This window comes from Oryx dammah, unplaced genomic scaffold, assembly GCF_014754425.2.
Source record: "Oryx dammah isolate SB20612 unplaced genomic scaffold, SCBI_Odam_1.1 HiC_scaffold_12, whole genome shotgun sequence".
Classification (NCBI taxonomy): domain Eukaryota; kingdom Metazoa; phylum Chordata; class Mammalia; order Artiodactyla; family Bovidae; genus Oryx; species Oryx dammah.
Genome location: NW_024070196.1, coordinates 7,147,872 through 7,165,063, shown reverse-complemented (window position 1 = coordinate 7,165,063; position 17,192 = coordinate 7,147,872). Strand labels below are relative to the sequence as shown.

Here is a 17,192-nt window from a genome sequence, read left to right as displayed (position 1 = left end):
TAACAGCAATAGCTGCATCATTAAACATTTAGTATGGACTCACGGACAGAGGAGACTGGTGGGCTGCTGTCTATGGGGTCACACAGAGTCGGACATGACTGAAGTGACTTAGCAGCAGCACGTAACAGGCACTTTACAGTTATCAAATCCCAATTACTCCTCATTACTATAGGTAGGCACCATCATTATCCTGATTTTCACATGAGACATTAATGTCTTAGCTCACACAGTCAGTAAATGACAGAGTCAAAATTAATGCAAAGCTTATCTGACTGGAAAGTCAGAACTATGTGAAACTGCACCAGAGTAATCTGTGGTCTCACTGGCTGAGTGCTCAAACTAAAGTGATCTGGACATTTAAAAGGTCCTTTACTTAATCAATCTATCTATAGTATTTTATCACTCTCATGGTTGTTTACAACATCATTTTTATCTAACATAAATAAAATAATATCCAAAGCTCCAATTATATGTGTGTGTGTGTGTGTGTGTGTGTATATATATATATATATATATATATATATATATAGAGAGAGAGAGAGAGAGAGAGAGTCAAGCTTACCATTTTCCTACTCCTGTTCTATAGATGAAGAAGTATATAAAAAGAGGATAAGAAGTATGTCTAAAACCATAATGCTAGTGAACAAATACCAAAGCCAGGATAGGAACTGCCATTCTATTGCTTTGCTATTATGACTCAAGCTGTGATCTTGAACTATGATGACTCAAGATCTATTAATCAGTCATCTCTTCAGGAAATGACAGAATTGATTATGTCAAGTGTACCTCAAGAAAGAGATGTTGCAAAGACAGTGGGATGTATTAATCACCAATATAGAGCCATCATGAGAAACAGAAGGCATAAAGCTAAGCTTTAAAACAGTTATCATGAACCTTGGTCATCCCTTTCTCAGTTTCTAAAGCAGGAAATGGCTATCCACTCCAGCATTCCTGCCTAGAAAATTCCATGAACAGAGGAGCCTGGTGGACTAGTCCATGAGGTCACAAAGAATCAGACACGACTGAGTGACTAACACACTTTTAAGCTGAGATGTTCCAAACAGGAGTAAAAGACATAAGGGAATAAATAAGAAAGGATAAAATAAAAACAAGAAAAAACAAGCAGCAAAGCATAAATGGGAAGTTCACTTGAAAATATTTTTACTGTATCATAAGTTTACTTTAAAAGTTACTAAGAAAAAAATATATACTGCCATTCTATTTCATGTGCCTTGTATTTCAACCACTAAAAGACAAATTGGGGAATTCAATTCAATAATGAGAATATAAAATTTAAAAGTGGACAAAAATGAAAAAAAGTTTATTCTTCAACTAATGTTTAAATAGTTCAGATTGATTCTGCACTCCACCAATTTTACATGCAGGTAAGAACCAATACATAAAGTTAGTAGAAAGAGAAAATAAACAGAGAAAACATGTTTATGGTTTCAGTTTCAAAAAATTTTCTGAAATTTAAAGACTGAATGAAAGGAAATTTACAGATTACTATACAGTTGATATTCTAACATAACACAAGCAATATCGAGTGTTGGAGAGGATGTAGAGGAAAGAAAATCTTGTGTACTGTCAGTGGGAACATAAATTAGATCAGCCACTACTGAAGACAGCAGGAAGGTTTCCCAAAAAGTTAAAAATAGAGCTACTATATGATCTAGCAAAGCACTTCTTTATATCTAAGGAAACAACTCACTACCTTGAATAAATACATGCACTCCCAAATTCCTTGCATCATTACTAAAATTAGCCAAAATATGGAAACACACTAGGTATCCATCAACAAATGGATAAACAAAATACACTGGGAATACTATTCAACCTCAAAAAAGGGGAAATCTTGCCCCTTGTGATGACATGGATGAACCGGAGGGCAATATGCTAAGTGAGACAAGCCATAAACAAAAAGACAAATATTGCATGATTTCATTTATATGCGGAATCCAAAAACAAAAAATTCAAACTCATACTAGAGGCTTAAGACTGGCAGGAAAGGGACGGTATTGATTAAATAGTACAGAATTTACATTCTAAGATCAGTAAATTCTGTATATCTAATGTGCAGTATGACAACAATACTTAATGAGAATATGCTGAATACTTGAAATTTGCTTAGATCTCAAGTGGTCGACCACAGACAAACACAAATAGCATGAGTTGAAGGATATGTTAATTTGGTCATTTGGGGCAATCATTTCACAGTGTACATATACAACAAAATATCATGTTGTGCACCTTAAATATACACAATATTTATTTGTCAATCTTATTTCAATAAAGTCAGAGAGACAAAGAAAAACAGTGGCAAAGTAATAATACAGGGGAGGATAATGACTACTACTTTTCTTTATGCTTTTACCAGGATACCAACAGAATATTTTCTTAATCTAAAAGAAGAATTGATGCTTTTGAACTGTGGTATTGGAGGAGACTCTTGAGAGTCCCTTGGACTGAAAGGAGATCCAACCAGTCCATCCTGAAGGAGATCAGTCCTGGGTGTTCACTGGAAGGACTTATGTTGAAGCTGAAACTCCAATACTTTGGCCACCTGATGTGAAGAGCTGACTCATTTGAAAAGACCCTCATGCTGGGAAAGATTGAGGGCAGGAGGAGAAGGGGACGACAGAGGATGAGATGGTTAAATGGCATCACTGACTCGATGGACATCAGTTTGGGTGGACTCTGGGAGTTGGTGATGGATAGGGAGGACTGGCGTGCTGTGGTTCACAGGGTTGCAAAGAGTCGGACACGACTGAGCAACTGATCTGAACTGAAAATAATCTAAGATCTCATATGAAAAGACTGTATCCCCAAATTTTTGTTAGCTGGTTATGAAAACCTTTATTAACCCTATATTCTCTATTAGTTGACGCTTTCATTAATTTAACATTTCATTGAGAACTTCCTATGTTCTAAGCTTATACTAGGTATTGAAATTAAAATAAATGGATCCTACTTTAAAGTTTGCTTCCCTCAGTAGACAATTTTAAAACATTCTTAATGGATATAAGTTAACTCACCAAGTCTCCAGTAATAATATTCTAACCTATGCCAGAATCTGAAAATGTAATATCCATTAAAAAAAAGAAATATCAGTGAAAGGTTAGCCTCTATATCCTCTACATGGCTGCTATAAGTGATGTATGAAAACGCAGAGACCGTGACATAAGATACTTTCAAGTCAGAATATGTAAACCTCCAAAAATTAAAATTTCATGGTTGTATTTGTATATATTTCTCAAGGTCAGATTCTCAAGAGTCCATACACAAATGAAAATTTAGGAACTATTGACTCAAAATACATAACAATTTACATAATATAATTCCATTTTGGGCTGAATATATATTATACCAGAAACATACATGCATACTATTATAAAGTGTATATTAATAATAAAAAGTCTGAAAAGTTATGTGCCAATCATTATCCTGGGAGTATGGTAAGGAAAAAGATACTGGAGAATGTTCTCTTTTTACTTTACACTATTCTACATTGTTAGATTTTTTCTTTCTTCTCTATTTTTTTCTTTTTTTTTTTTCCCGTAACCCTCATATTAGTATATTTTAATTAAAAAAAGGAACACTGATCCTAACAAAATTTGTCTTTAAGTTAGGGGTTCTCAGGTGAATATGCTAGCATATCTGAATTCTATTTTTACATTACACATTTGTTGTTTTTATTTCATGATAATCTAAACAAATCAATAAAAAACAGATTTAGGATTATAGATATATAGAAGTGTTTCATATGCTCTTAGCTATTATACAACTATAATAAAAATTAGCACAAATTAAGTTCAAGCATCATCATAAAAATCAATAAATTTATATTATTTATGACTGCTTAAAATGAAAGAATATAACTTGTAATGACCTGATAATCAGTTGGTACTATCATTAGGATAAAATGGCATCAGTCAATTCATAAATATCTAATATTTAAAAAGCCTACTATGAACTCCACTGCTCCCATTAAAGATGACATAATTGGATATATTTGTCATAAATATCTAATATTTAAAAAGCCATGAATATATAATATTTAAAAAGCAGACTATGAACTCCACTGCTCCCACTAAAGATGACATAATTGGATAAATTTTTCATTAATATGAAAAAACAAAACAGAAGTAAATGAATATTTCACTTTTTTGTGGAATCTAAAACAAGCTGAATTCATTGAGAGTAGAATGGTAAAATAAAATCTAATAAACAAAATATGGTAAGCAATAACTATTATTATTTTTCAACAATAACTGAATAAGCTGAATCAATTAGATAAGAAAGAGCAATTAGAAGAATAAAACTTGGAAATATGAAGGAAAAACTATCAATATCTATACATGAAGTGTTTATATACCTCAAAAGCTCAACAGAATCAAATGAAAATAGTTTTTGAATAAAATAACCTGAATCTAACATTATTAGCTAAGCAAAACTAGCCACAGCAATTCTGAAAAATATTTTAGAAGTCAATGATAGGAAAAAACAACAGAGCCTTATTAATATTAAAATGCACTATAAGTTCTCAGTAATTTAAATAAAAATCAACACCAATACAGGAAATCACAGAGACTAATAGGGAGATATAGACTATTGAAATTTTTAAAAAATCCCCCAACACGCAGGCATTTGGTATATGTTAACAATGGTATCTCAAATCAGAGGAGAAAATTTGTTGGACTTCGTAGATAGTACAAAAAAAATTATATTGTCATGTTAAATAAAGTTACATTCATATCACAGTTTATCCTAAGATAGACTACAAGTAAATGAAATATTTAAACTTAAGACAATAAAATTAGAAATGGTAGAAGAAACACGGAGAAATTTTTTATAATCTATGTGGGTAAAAGACCTTTCCAACTACAAATCAAAATATCAAGCCATGAAAGAAAGCATTCATAAATTCAAGAACAAAAATATTTTGTAAAACATGTCTGTGGGACACCAAAAATTCCACCATATGTAAGTCAACAAACTGGCAAAAATATTTATAAAAACAGAAATGCAAAGTTAAAACTATACTGAGAAATACAAATGAAAGCTACATACTGCCATGCATAATCTGTGAGAATGACAGTAAGTCTGAGAGAATTATTAGTAAGTCTGAAAGTTTGATAACATACTCTATGAGGAAACAGACACTCATATGATGCTAATGGAAGTATTAAAAAAAAATCTCCAAAAAACATTAAGTTTAAAAAAGCAAAGCATAAAATATTATAGATATGGTAATATTTATATAAGGAAAGGAGATGAGGATAAAAATTCATATTTTTATTTATGTGCATAAAGAAACTTGGACAAGATTTACAAGAAACTAACAGTGGCTTCCTCCAAAGGTGAGGAGGCAGAAGGCACCCAGGAAGAGAGTAAAGAGCCGCATTGCTCTGTGCCTGCTCACAGCTTACAAAGTTTTACTTACCTATAGAACACAATAAATAAAAGAATTTTACACTTAAAAACATTTAATGTCTTCTACATAGAATTTTTACATAATGCTGACATTATATGAAATTATTTAAAATGACACAAGTTAAAAGTAACAAACTGATACTTTTGGTAAAGAGTAAGTAATGGAGAAGAAATGAAACTTAAGGAGAACCTTAAGAAGTAAAAAACTAACCAGAAAAGCACTTGGTAAGAAAGTCAAGTCAAAAAAGAAATTTCAAAAAGGAAGGTTGACCATCAATGGCAAATGATACAGAATCAAAGAGTATAAAGAATAAAAAAGAGTTAATGGGTAAGTATAACTAGGTCATATCAAGAGAACAGTTATAGTGTTTTCATTCCAGGATTGGAGATGAAAAGGAAAGGAGAGAAGCAAGGATGCAAGACACAGAATAGTAAAAGGGAGTGAGAAAGACTGCATTAGCAAAAACTCTGGCAGAATGACAAAGCAAAGTGAAAACGAAAGCTTGAGGATTCTAACAGCATTTACACAAGGTTGACCAGCTTGAGTATATGATAATTAGATGGAGAGATAACAATTATAACAACACTAAGAAGCTACAAGATACTTTCAGAAAGGTCATCTGAAAGGAAGAGGAAAGAAAAAGCTCCCAACATATTAAATAATAAATTCAGAAAAAATAATACATATTTTGTTAAAGAAAACCACAGAGGGTAGTCAGTGATTATAAAGACTGCCAATGATATCAAGTAAGAATCAGACCTTTCAATCAAAACTATTCTTAAGAGTAAACTGCCTATTTCATGCTTAATGACAGCTTGGAACTGAATGTTCACGGTATTCTGAAAACAGGTATCAAGGAAGATCTCGCATGTAACGGGGTGCATCATCTAAGGATCTTTTTCACATTAAGAATCCTATTAGAAAGAAAACACTAAAAGGTAATTGAATTTCCCTCAGTTATCTTCATCTCTGTCAGCTCCTGCTACAATAACTTACTCTCCGGAGCAGAGATAACTCAATTCTGTCCAGCAAGCATATGTTATGAATCTCCAAAGCAAACTTGTCTAAATCACTCTGGTCTTCTATCAAGGTTAGCTGTGGATATGAACTCTGACAGAAAGCAAACAAATTTATTTTTATCTTTTCAATAATTCACTTCTTCATGCTTTCCTGGAAGAAATCATGAGACAAATATATGGTCTGCAGTTACCTTATAAAGTCAGTTAAAATGGTTTCCAGGACTTAAATAAAAAAGACTTAATTAATCATTCTTAAACACACACAAAACAGTACTGATGTACTGAATTGGTATTATATTACCTTAAGCTTCAATTTTTATTTATAGTTACCTCTAATAGTTGAAGTTCAGTTAAAAAATATTATTAACCAGAAGTTACTTATGATCACACAAATACTATTTCAAGTATTTCATCCTTGAAAAGCTTTTAGTAAAGCATATTTTTAAAAATATTAGCATTCATTCTTTAAATAAAAAATCAACAAAATAACTTAAATAACAGTTCTCAAAAGGAAATGTATTTATCTGTATTCTAAACCAGCATTTTGTAATGAAAATGAAAGAAAAAAATTAAATTACAGTAAAGGCAATGGTATCAGAAATTCTGTGTCCCTTTAAAGTTGGAATCTAAATAACACAAGATTATTCAGAACATAAACTAATTCAAATTCAGGCAGTAAGAAATTTAACTATTTAACCCATATTATAAATGTATATAAAGCTATGTGATATAAATAGAAATGTATTTTAATATAAAAATACAAAATATAAAATTTTACTCTGCACAATAACATCTTTAAGGTTTTATTATATTCAGTTTACAGGAGGAAAACTAAGACTCTGAGAGGTTCAGTGAATTCTTCCCAATATCTTCCAACTAGTAAACTGTAGAGACTAGAATCAGAAAATGTTTCTAACACCACATATCCCTGTTACATAACACTGTTTTTCTTCGCTTTGGGGTTTATTTTGGGGGGTTTTTTTGGTCTGTTTGTTTTTGCCACAGCAAACAGCTTATGGGATCTCATTTCTCCAACCAAGGGTTGATCCTGGACCACAGTGAAAGTGCCAAATTCTCATGACTAGACCACCAAGGAATTGCCATCACTGTTAACAGAGTTTCAAATTAACATTACTTTTAAACACTAGAGAGAAGCTCAAAGAATTTGACCTTGCAATTTTTTAAATATAAACTGTGCTAACCTGCACTTTATGCTGTAACCTGCCTATTCCTTCATCTCAAGGACAATCAGTACTTTTTGGATAGAGCAACTCAAAACTGTAATTTGAAAGGCACTAATCATGGAAACTTGGAACACTATTATAACCTATCACTCTTACTGGTAATAGGTTAAAAAATACTTCTGCCATGGCCTTTCCCACTGAATTGAATCCTTTCTGTCTCCAAAAGAACCAGTATCCCCACTTTAATTAGAAAAAAATGAAACTGAATGTGTAGGCTATAATTATCATTTATTTATTAACCAGTTCTTTGCTGAACACATACTGTGTGTAAGCCAATGTGCCAGACACTATGAATACCTGATGAATAGACACAAGAGTTCTTGGCTGAGGGAAGCAGAGAAAAGAGCTGGAAACAAAATAACCAGATGAGTAAATATATAACTGCAAACCCTAAGTAAATGCAATGAGAGGTTACAATAGAAAGATGTCATTTAAGATTTACATCGGGTGATTGGTCAGGGTCACCAAGAGGAGCGCAGACCAGGCTTTTGTATAAAACTAAGATCTAGAGGGAGATCTGAAAGATGAGCAGAAGTCAGGATAAATGAAAGGAGCACTGCGAGTAGAGCATAAGGTAAGAGGAGGACAGTACTTGCCAGAAGCTGGAAACGGTGAGCAGGAGCCACGTGACACCACGTCTTCTGCACTGTGCTAACAGTGGTAGGCTTACTCTTAAACACATGGGACCACTGGATGGTTTTATGTCTGATCAGCATAAACATGCTGAAACTCCTGTTTCAGAGTGATTACTTTGGCTATTCGGTAGAAGATAAAGGAGACATCTGTTGGTGGGGTGAGGGATATCAAATAGATTATTTCAGGTTTCTGAACTAAAGATGTGATGGCTAAATCAAGAAATAACAATATTGGTAGCAGATATATTTTATTTAAGAGATAAAGAGAACTTGATGAGACACCAAATGTGATATAATGGAAAACAACAGCTGATGACTGACTTGTGTAAGTAAATAGGTGGTATTTATTCACATGAGTAGAAGTGGAAGAACAGATGCAGAAAGAATTTCAGATTTGGAAAATTTTCCCCAAAAGTAGGGATACTTATAAGAAATGTCAACTTGCAGGCAAAGAGTAGACAGATCTACACTGTATAAGTCTAAGGCTCTGAAGAGAAATCAGAGTTTGAAATAAAAACCAGAAAGCTAGAGATAATAAATGTGTACTCAGAAAATGAAAGGAAAAGGTCTTCAGATTTCTGAAGAAAGAAAGTAAGAAAGAGTAAAATAATTACTGCTTTAAACTCATAAAGTACAAAACTATACATTAAAACTATTTCTTATTCACAGAAAAGGAATATATTCCAGCCTTGCTCTTGATAACGGGTACTAAACCCAAGCCAAAAATCACCTACCTCATTTCCTAATTTCCTCTTTTTCAGACAATTAGATAATCTTTATACATCACTTACATGTGAGTTACTTGGACATAATAAGGCACTGAAGAATGAGTATTCTATTTCCTATGGCAATCTATCTTCATAGACAAATAATGTGAGGAAAGAAGGAGATTCATTAATTAGGAGAAAAAGAGGTCCTTGTTTATTTAGAGCTCAACTTTTAAGTCATAGCCTGATTCAGTGTGTTCAGTTGGCTAACACATACTATGACTGAGGCCACTGACAACTCTAGCTCTAAGACTGAGAGTGAAACACCTCCCAGAAAAGTGACTTCACGAACACAGATTTCACCAATACTCTCAAGGAACTTTCTGACATGTAAGTTCTAGATGTAAAGGAAAGGCCACACGAAAAAAACACAAAAGTAATGTTTTAGTATAAATCCCAATGAGGAAAAAAACTGACTTACTGAAGTTACTAGAAAATTGACTTACTTACTAGAAGTCAGTAATAATACATTTATATCCACTGAAGGCCTGTCTCTGGTTAAATCATGACTTGACTTTACATCATAGTAAGTACACCAAAATAGAAAGTCAAATCCAAGAAGTTTTTCAATCACAATGTAACTTGTGATTATACCAAAAATACCAATCTCAGGTATATCAAAGCAAAATGTCATGTCTACTGAGATTCAATATCTTTAAGACAACATATAAGAAAAGTAACTAGAAACATACTTCACTTTCATTGAGCACTTGTAAAAATTACTTTTAAACACATTTCTAGGTAACTTGACTCTAGTAAAAATTACTAATGTATTTGAATATCAGTGTGTCAAAGTAAAAGTTATTTGTGTAATATGACAAACATATGAACAGATGTGTGACAATTCCGATAGAGGACCTTTCAAATTGCTCAGGGACACCAACTTCTCTTCTGAGCTAACATGAAAGTTTACACATTTACATTTACGAGGTTTAGAAATGTGCTCATTAAAAAGAACATCTCTCTACAATGACAACTTAGCTAAATTTATCTTCTACTATAGGAAGTGAAACAATCTTTCATATATCTTATATTTTCCAACTGAAGGACAGGTATATACTAGAAGTCAGAAGAGCAGAACTTGGTGGCCAAAGTTGAAATCTACCAAGAAACTTATTAACAATTCTCTGTCTTTCTCACATGGAAAATGGGGATAATAAAAAATGACCATCAACTTCGTAGGTTATTGTGAAAAATAAAAGAATTATGGTATGAAAAAGTGCTTAGAATAGTGCCTGATATATAATAAACATGCAATAAATCATAGCTATTATTAAAGTTATTATTATCCCCATCCTTAATGCTTGGGTACAAACAAGAGTGGTGACCTTATATGAAATTCTTTAAGAATAATGACTATGAATTCCAAAGACTTAAGACAGTCCAGATACACTATCATCATAATGACTATATTACAGGAATAAAACAAAATATGATCACAATTGTTTAACTTAAAAAACCTGAAAGTCTAAAGGACCACCACAGATTTTTCTAATCAAAATCTAATTTAAGGTAAAAGGTTTTAATTTTCTTTTAAATAATGTATACATGTTATGCTTCTTATAATTTGTAATCAAAAATATAAACACATTTCCATAATTTATTTTTATTATTATTTTAATTTTTAATGAAATCTAATCTTTTAAATGTATAGTATAACAATATTACCTTCACAGTCAAGTGGGCCTTCAGTCCAGTTCAGTTCACTTGTGCTGTGGTGTCTGACTCTTTACCACCCCAAGAATCGGAGCACACCAGGCCTCCCTGTCCATCACCAACTCCCGGAGTTCACCCAAACTCATGTCCATTGAGTCAATGATGCCATCCAGCCATCTCATCCTCTGTCGTCCCCTTCTCCTCCTGCTCCCAATCCCTCCCAGCATCAGAGTCTTTTCCAATGAGTCAATTCTTCACATGAGGTGGCCAAAGTATTGGAGTTTCAGCTTCAGCATCAGTCCTTCCAAGGAACACCCAGGACTGATCTCCTTTAGGATGGACTGGCTGGATCTCCTTGCAGGCCAAGAGAGTCTCAAGAGTCTTCTCCAACACCACAGTTCAAAAGCATCAATTCTTTGGCGCTCAGTGTTCTTTAGAATCCAACTCTCACATCCATACATGACCACTGGAAAAACCACAGCCTTGACTAGACGGACCTTTGCTGACAAAGTAATATCTCTGCTTTGCAATATGCTATCTAGATTGGTCATAACTTTTCTTTCAAGGAGTAAGTGGCTTTTCATTTCATGGCTGCAGTCACCATCTGAGTGATTTTGGAGCTCAAAAAAATAAAGTCTGACACTGTTTCCACTGTTTTCTCATCTATTTGCCATGAAGTGATGGGGCCAGATGCCATGATCTTCGTTTTTTGAATGCTGAGTTTTTTTTGTTTTTTGGTTTTTTTTTGAAGAATCTTCTTTATGTACAGAAAACCCAACAGTGCACACTCAGCCCAGCTTGGTGGCCAGCTCTTTGGCCTTCACCTTTTCCAGCTTGGCGATGCGAGCCACTGACTTCGGCCCCAGGACATTGCCTCCCCAGTGACGACGGATCTCATCTTATCTGTCGTCGTAATTGGTCCTGAGGGCTTCCGCCAGCTTAGCCAGGGCACTCTTGTCCTCCGAATTGATGTGCATGAAGGCCACAGCGGTGCACGTCTTCCTGTGGACCAGGCACCCCAGCCGGGCCTTGCCCTTGATGATGCAGTAGGGGACCCCCATCTTGCGGCACAGGGCGGGCAGGAAGACCACGAGCTCGATGGGATCCACATTGTGAGCAATCACCACCAGCTGTGCCTTCTTGTTCTCCACCAGGGTGGTGACAGTGTTGACCCCTGCTCGGAGGACAGGTGGCCTCTTGGTGGGGACATCGCCTTTGCCGGCAGCTTTCTTCTCAGCTCGGGCCAGCAGCGTCTGCTTCTCTTGCTTTGTCTCTGGTCTGTACTTGTGGGCCAGCTTAAGCAGCTGAGTAGCTATTTGTCGGTCCAAGGCCTGGGTGAACTGGTTAATTGCAGGAGGCACTTTCAGCCGCTTATAGAGAATAGCCCTTTGCCGCTGCAACCGGATGTAGAGGGGCCATTTGACAAAGCAGGTGAGGTCCCTCTTGGGTTGGATATCCTGTCCAATGCCAAAATTCTTGGGCCTCTTCTCGAACAGGGCGTTGACCACCTTCTTGCCCTCCTGCTTCATCACCACGGCCAAGGCCGGGGCCACCTTCTTCCCCTTGGCCTTCTTTCCCTTCGGCATCTTGAAGTCCTGGTGTAGAGAGCTGAATGCTGAGTTTTAAGCCAACTTTTTCACTCTCCTCTTTCACTTTCATCAACAGGCTCTTTAGTTCCTCTTCACTTTCTGCCATAAGGGTGGGGTCATCTGCATATCTGAGGTTATTGATATTTCTCCTGGCAATCTTGATTCCAGCTTGTGCTTCTTCCAGCCCAGCATTTCTCATGATGTACTCTGCATAGAAGTTCAATAAGCAGGGTGACAATATACAGCTTTGACGTATTCGTTTTCCTATTTGGAACCAGTCTGTTGTTCCATGTCCAGTTCTAACTGTTGCTTCCTGACCTGCATATAGGTTTCTCAAGAGGCAGGTCAGGTGCTCTGGTATTCCCATCTCTTTCAGAATTTTCCACAGTTTATTGTGATCCACACAAAGGCTTTAGCGTAGTGTATGAGGCAGAAGTAGATGCTTTTGTGGAATGCTCTTGCTTTTTTGATGATCCAACGGATGCTGGCAATTTGTTCTCTGGTTCCTCTGCCTTTTCTAAAACCATCTTGAGCATCAGGAAGTTCATGTTTCACATATTCTTGAAGTGACGCTTGTAGAATTTTGAGCATTACTTTGCAAGCATGTAAGATGAGTGCAATTGTGCAGTAGTTTGGGCATTCTTTCGAATTGCCTTTCTTTGGGACTGGCATGAAAACTGACCTTTTCCAGTCCTCTGGCCACTGCTGAGTTTTCCAAATTTGCTGGCATACTGACTACAGCACTTTTACAGCATCATCTTTCAGGATTTGACATAGCTCAGCTCAAATTCCATCACCTCCACTGTCTTTGTGCATAGTGATGCTTCCTAAGGCCCACTTGACTTCACACTCCAGAATGTCTGGCTCTAGGTGAATGATCACACCATCGTGGTTATCTGGAGCATTAAGATCTTTTTTGTATATTTCTTCTGTGTATTCTTGCCACCTCTTCTTAATATTTTCTGCTTCTGTTAGGTCTGTACCGTTTCTGTCCTTTATTGAGCCGATCTTTGCATGAAATGTTCCCTTGGTATCTCTAATTTTCTTGAAGAGATCTCTAGTCTTTCCCATTCTGTTGTTTTCCTCTATTTCTTTGCACTGATCACTGAGGAAGGCTTTCTTATCTCTCCCTGCTATTCTTCGGAACACTGCATTCAGACAGATATATCTTTCCTTTTCTCCTTTGTCTTTAGTTTTTCTTCTTTTCTCAGCAATTTTTAAAACCTCCTCAGAAAACCATTTTGCCTTTTTGCATTTCTTTTTCTGGTGGATGGTTTTGATCACATCTTTATGTACAATTTTATGAACCTCAGTCCATAGTTCCTCAGGCACTCTTGTCTATCAGACCTAATCCCTTGAATCTATTTGTCACTTTCACTTTAAATGATTAGATTTAGGTCATAAGTGAATGGTCTGGTGGTTTTCCCTACATTCTTCAATTTAAGTCTGAAATTTGTAACAAGGAGTTCATGATCTGAGCTGTACTCAGCTCCCAGTATTGTTTTTGCTGACTGTATAGAGCTTCTGTATCTTTGTCTGCAAATAATATAATCAATTTGATTTTGGTATTCAACATCTGGTGATGTCCATGTATACAACTGTCTCTTGTGTTGTTGGAAGAAGGTGTTTGCTACAATTAGTGTGCTCTCTTAGCAAAACTTTGTGAGCCTTTGTCCTGCTTCATTTTGTACTCCAAGGCCAAACTTGCCTGTTACTCCAGGTATTTTTTTGTCTTCCTACTTCTGTATTCCAATCTCCTGTGATGAATAGTATTTTTTTTTTTTTTTTTTGGTGTTCGTTCTAGAAGGTCTTGTAGGTCTTCACAGAACCATTCAACTTCAACTTCTTTGGCATTAGTGTTTGGGGCACAGACTTGGATTACTGTGACACTGAATTGTTTGCCTTGTAAACGAAGAGAGCTCATTCTGTCACTTCTGAGACTGCACCCAAGTACTATATTTCAGACTCTTTTATTGACTATGAAGGCTATTCCATTTCTTCTAAGGGATTCTTGCCCACAGTAGCAGATATGATGAAGTGAAGTGAAAGTCACTCAGTCATGTCCAACTCTTTATGACCCAATGGACTATAGAGTCCATGGAATTTTCCAGGTCAGAATAATGGAGTGGGTAGCCTTTCCCTTCTTCAGGGGATCTTCCCAACCTAGGGATCAAACCTAGGACTTCCACATTGCAGGCTGATTCTTTACCAGCAGAGCCACAAGGGAAGCCCAAGAATACTGCAGTGGGTAGCCTATCCCTTTCCAGTGGATCTTCCCAACCCAAGAATCTAACCATAGTCTCCTGCATTGCCGGTGGACTGTTTTCCAATGAGCTATCAGAGAAGCCCGTATAATGGTCATCTGAATTAAAATTTCCCATTCTCGTCCATTTTAGTTCACTGATTTCTAAAATATCGATGTTCACACTTGCCATTTCCTGTTCGATGACTTCCAATTTACCTGGATTCATGGAACTAACATCCCAGGTTCCTATGCAATATTGTTCTTTACAGCACCAGACTTTAATTCCGTCACCAGTCACATCCACACCTGCACCTTTTTTCAGCTTTGGCTCAGCCTGTTCATTCTTTCTGGAACTATTTCTCCACTCTTCCCCAGTAGCATGTTGGACACCTACCAACCTGGGGAGTTCATCTTTCAGCATCCTATCTTTTTGCTTTTTCATTCTAAGTTTTAATTTACAAATATTTTATTTCAATTTGACCATGTAAGATGAATACAAAAATAAGACAAAATAGACATAATTGAATTATAAGTACAAAATTAAAAAAAGAAAGAAAGAAAGAAAGAAACCAGGATTCATATCCAGATTCTAACTCCCATGTGAACTGTGTAACTTTGGGAAATTACTATGCCTCTCTAGCCTCAGCTTCCTAATTCTCTATAGTGGGCCTAAAAGCAATGGCTTCCTCTTTAAAACAATTTCATATTCCAAAGGTAAACTGAGTAAGCCATACAAAGCAATCTAACAGACTGGCAGTTGGTAAGCACTATGTAAATGTTTGTCATTATTATTATGATCAGACTATCACTGTCACTATAAAACAATTTAAACTTTATAGTTCATGATGTATAAAAGAAGCATGGATTTAAATATAGGAAAATATTATATAAAATGCCATATTAATAAATAAGATTTCAAAAATAGTTAATATGTACAAGTAATGAATTACATCAAGCTAAAATAAATGTCTCATTATTTAGAAGCTTGCATATTCTCTACAAGACTTCCTTCTTATTCATTTTCATTACCTGTATTCACTTTAATTTTTTAGTTAACAAGAGGATAAACTGTATCAGCTAACAGGAGGATAAACAATGAAAATAAATGAAAAATATGCCTTCTGCATTGATCAGCAGTATAAGAATAAAAAAGAAATGGAACAAAGAATTAGATGGATTAAATTACTTATTGATATGGTAGGATGTAATTTAGGAAATACACGAGTTCCCTACTTTTTATCTCACTCCCAAGTAAACTGTCTCTTTCCTACAGAAAGCAAAAGAAAAAGCATGTTCATATTACAATGTAAAGCAGACATCTTTAATTCTATAAACAATCAATCAATTACATACCAAGTATTATGTTAAGTGATAGGAATTAGGAGCAAAAACTCTTTCCGTAGCAAAGAATCTAGAACAAGCTACTTACTGTTACTGAGAATATTTGTTTGAATTAAAAATGTTTACGTTCATTGTAATAATAGACTAAAACTCTATTACAGTTTTGATAGTTCCTTTCAGGGCAAGTTTATTAGCTTTTATAGTAAATGATCTCCTTATGTAAAACTCAACTATAATCTGTAGAGATTTCCAATCCTGTAAAATATTATCTAGGGGAAGAAATATTCATGTTCATACTAAACTCAAATGTCAAAATAAGATTCTATAGAGAATCAACAAGCATACTATAATGCTTAGTGACATACAATGAACACTCAACAAATATTAGTTACTAACGTATGAACTCCAAAAAGGTAAAGAAGCAAATGCTAAATTAAAAATTTAATTTCATGCTCTTAAATCTAAAAGAATTGCCAAGGATACTGTCCTTTGCTCCATCAAACAAATATTTACTGAACATCAATTATGTACCTTTTACAAAGAATTTAAAATTACAAAGGCACAAAAGACAGGCATGATTTCAACTTTATACTACGAGACATGACATGTAAATAAGGAAGTATCCTTTAAGTTATTCATTATGAAGTCAACTTTAAAGCAAAGTGGTAGGATAGAGAATACCCTGCATCAGGGAAGAGTTACCAACTTTGGTAGGATAGTCACATAAGGCCTCTGAAGAGATGACTTAGAAAGGGGAAGATAAAGTTTAGAACTTAGACACAAAAAATAGAAAAAAGAGCACACTCTGCTAAGACAGTCCTTTGACAGTTCATTGTTCTTTCCAAAACTTTAAAAACTAGATTTCTAGAAGCACCAATTTCTGGCTTTCTATCTACCAACAGGAAGTACAACTTTCTGTTGCTACTGAATCACCTCGGATCTCATGCTGATTATGGTGTTAAATGCCAGCAGTTACCGTGGAGACTTGAAAATTTGTATTCTGAGCCTACATTCCTCAAAGGAATTTCATATTTATATACCCAACTGCCTAATGAACATGTCCACTTGAATGGAACACAGACATTTCAATTGTAACATGTTCAAAACTGGGCTCATGACTTTTCCTCATTGCCCTACCCTGATCCTTCTAAAGTCTTATCACTTAAGCAATTCCATTCTCCTATTAAATGGTTGCTCAAACCAAAACCTTCCAGTCAGCCTTCATGCCCTTCATTCTCTCAACATAAATCCATCTGCATATC

At 35.1% G+C, this 17,192-nt stretch overlaps 2 protein-coding genes across 6 annotated transcripts in view; both read right to left on the bottom strand.

Moving 5' to 3' along the window:
* Positions 1 to 17,192, bottom strand: part of LRBA (LPS responsive beige-like anchor protein) — a 748,625-nt gene that overhangs the window by 423,446 nt on the left and 307,987 nt on the right. The window lies entirely within an intron of this gene.
* On the bottom strand, positions 11,514 to 12,365 carry LOC120871504 (60S ribosomal protein L7a-like). Its single transcript, XM_040251469.1, has one exon. The coding sequence runs from the start codon at positions 12,339 to 12,341 to the stop codon at positions 11,655 to 11,657; it is 687 nt and encodes a 228-aa protein (XP_040107403.1). The 5' UTR covers positions 12,342 to 12,365; the 3' UTR covers positions 11,514 to 11,654.

Coding starts and splice junctions, on each gene's coding strand:
- LOC120871504 (XM_040251469.1), bottom strand. CDS start 12,341: ATGCCGAAGGGAAAGAAGGCCAAGGGGAAGAAGGTGGCCCCGGCCTTG.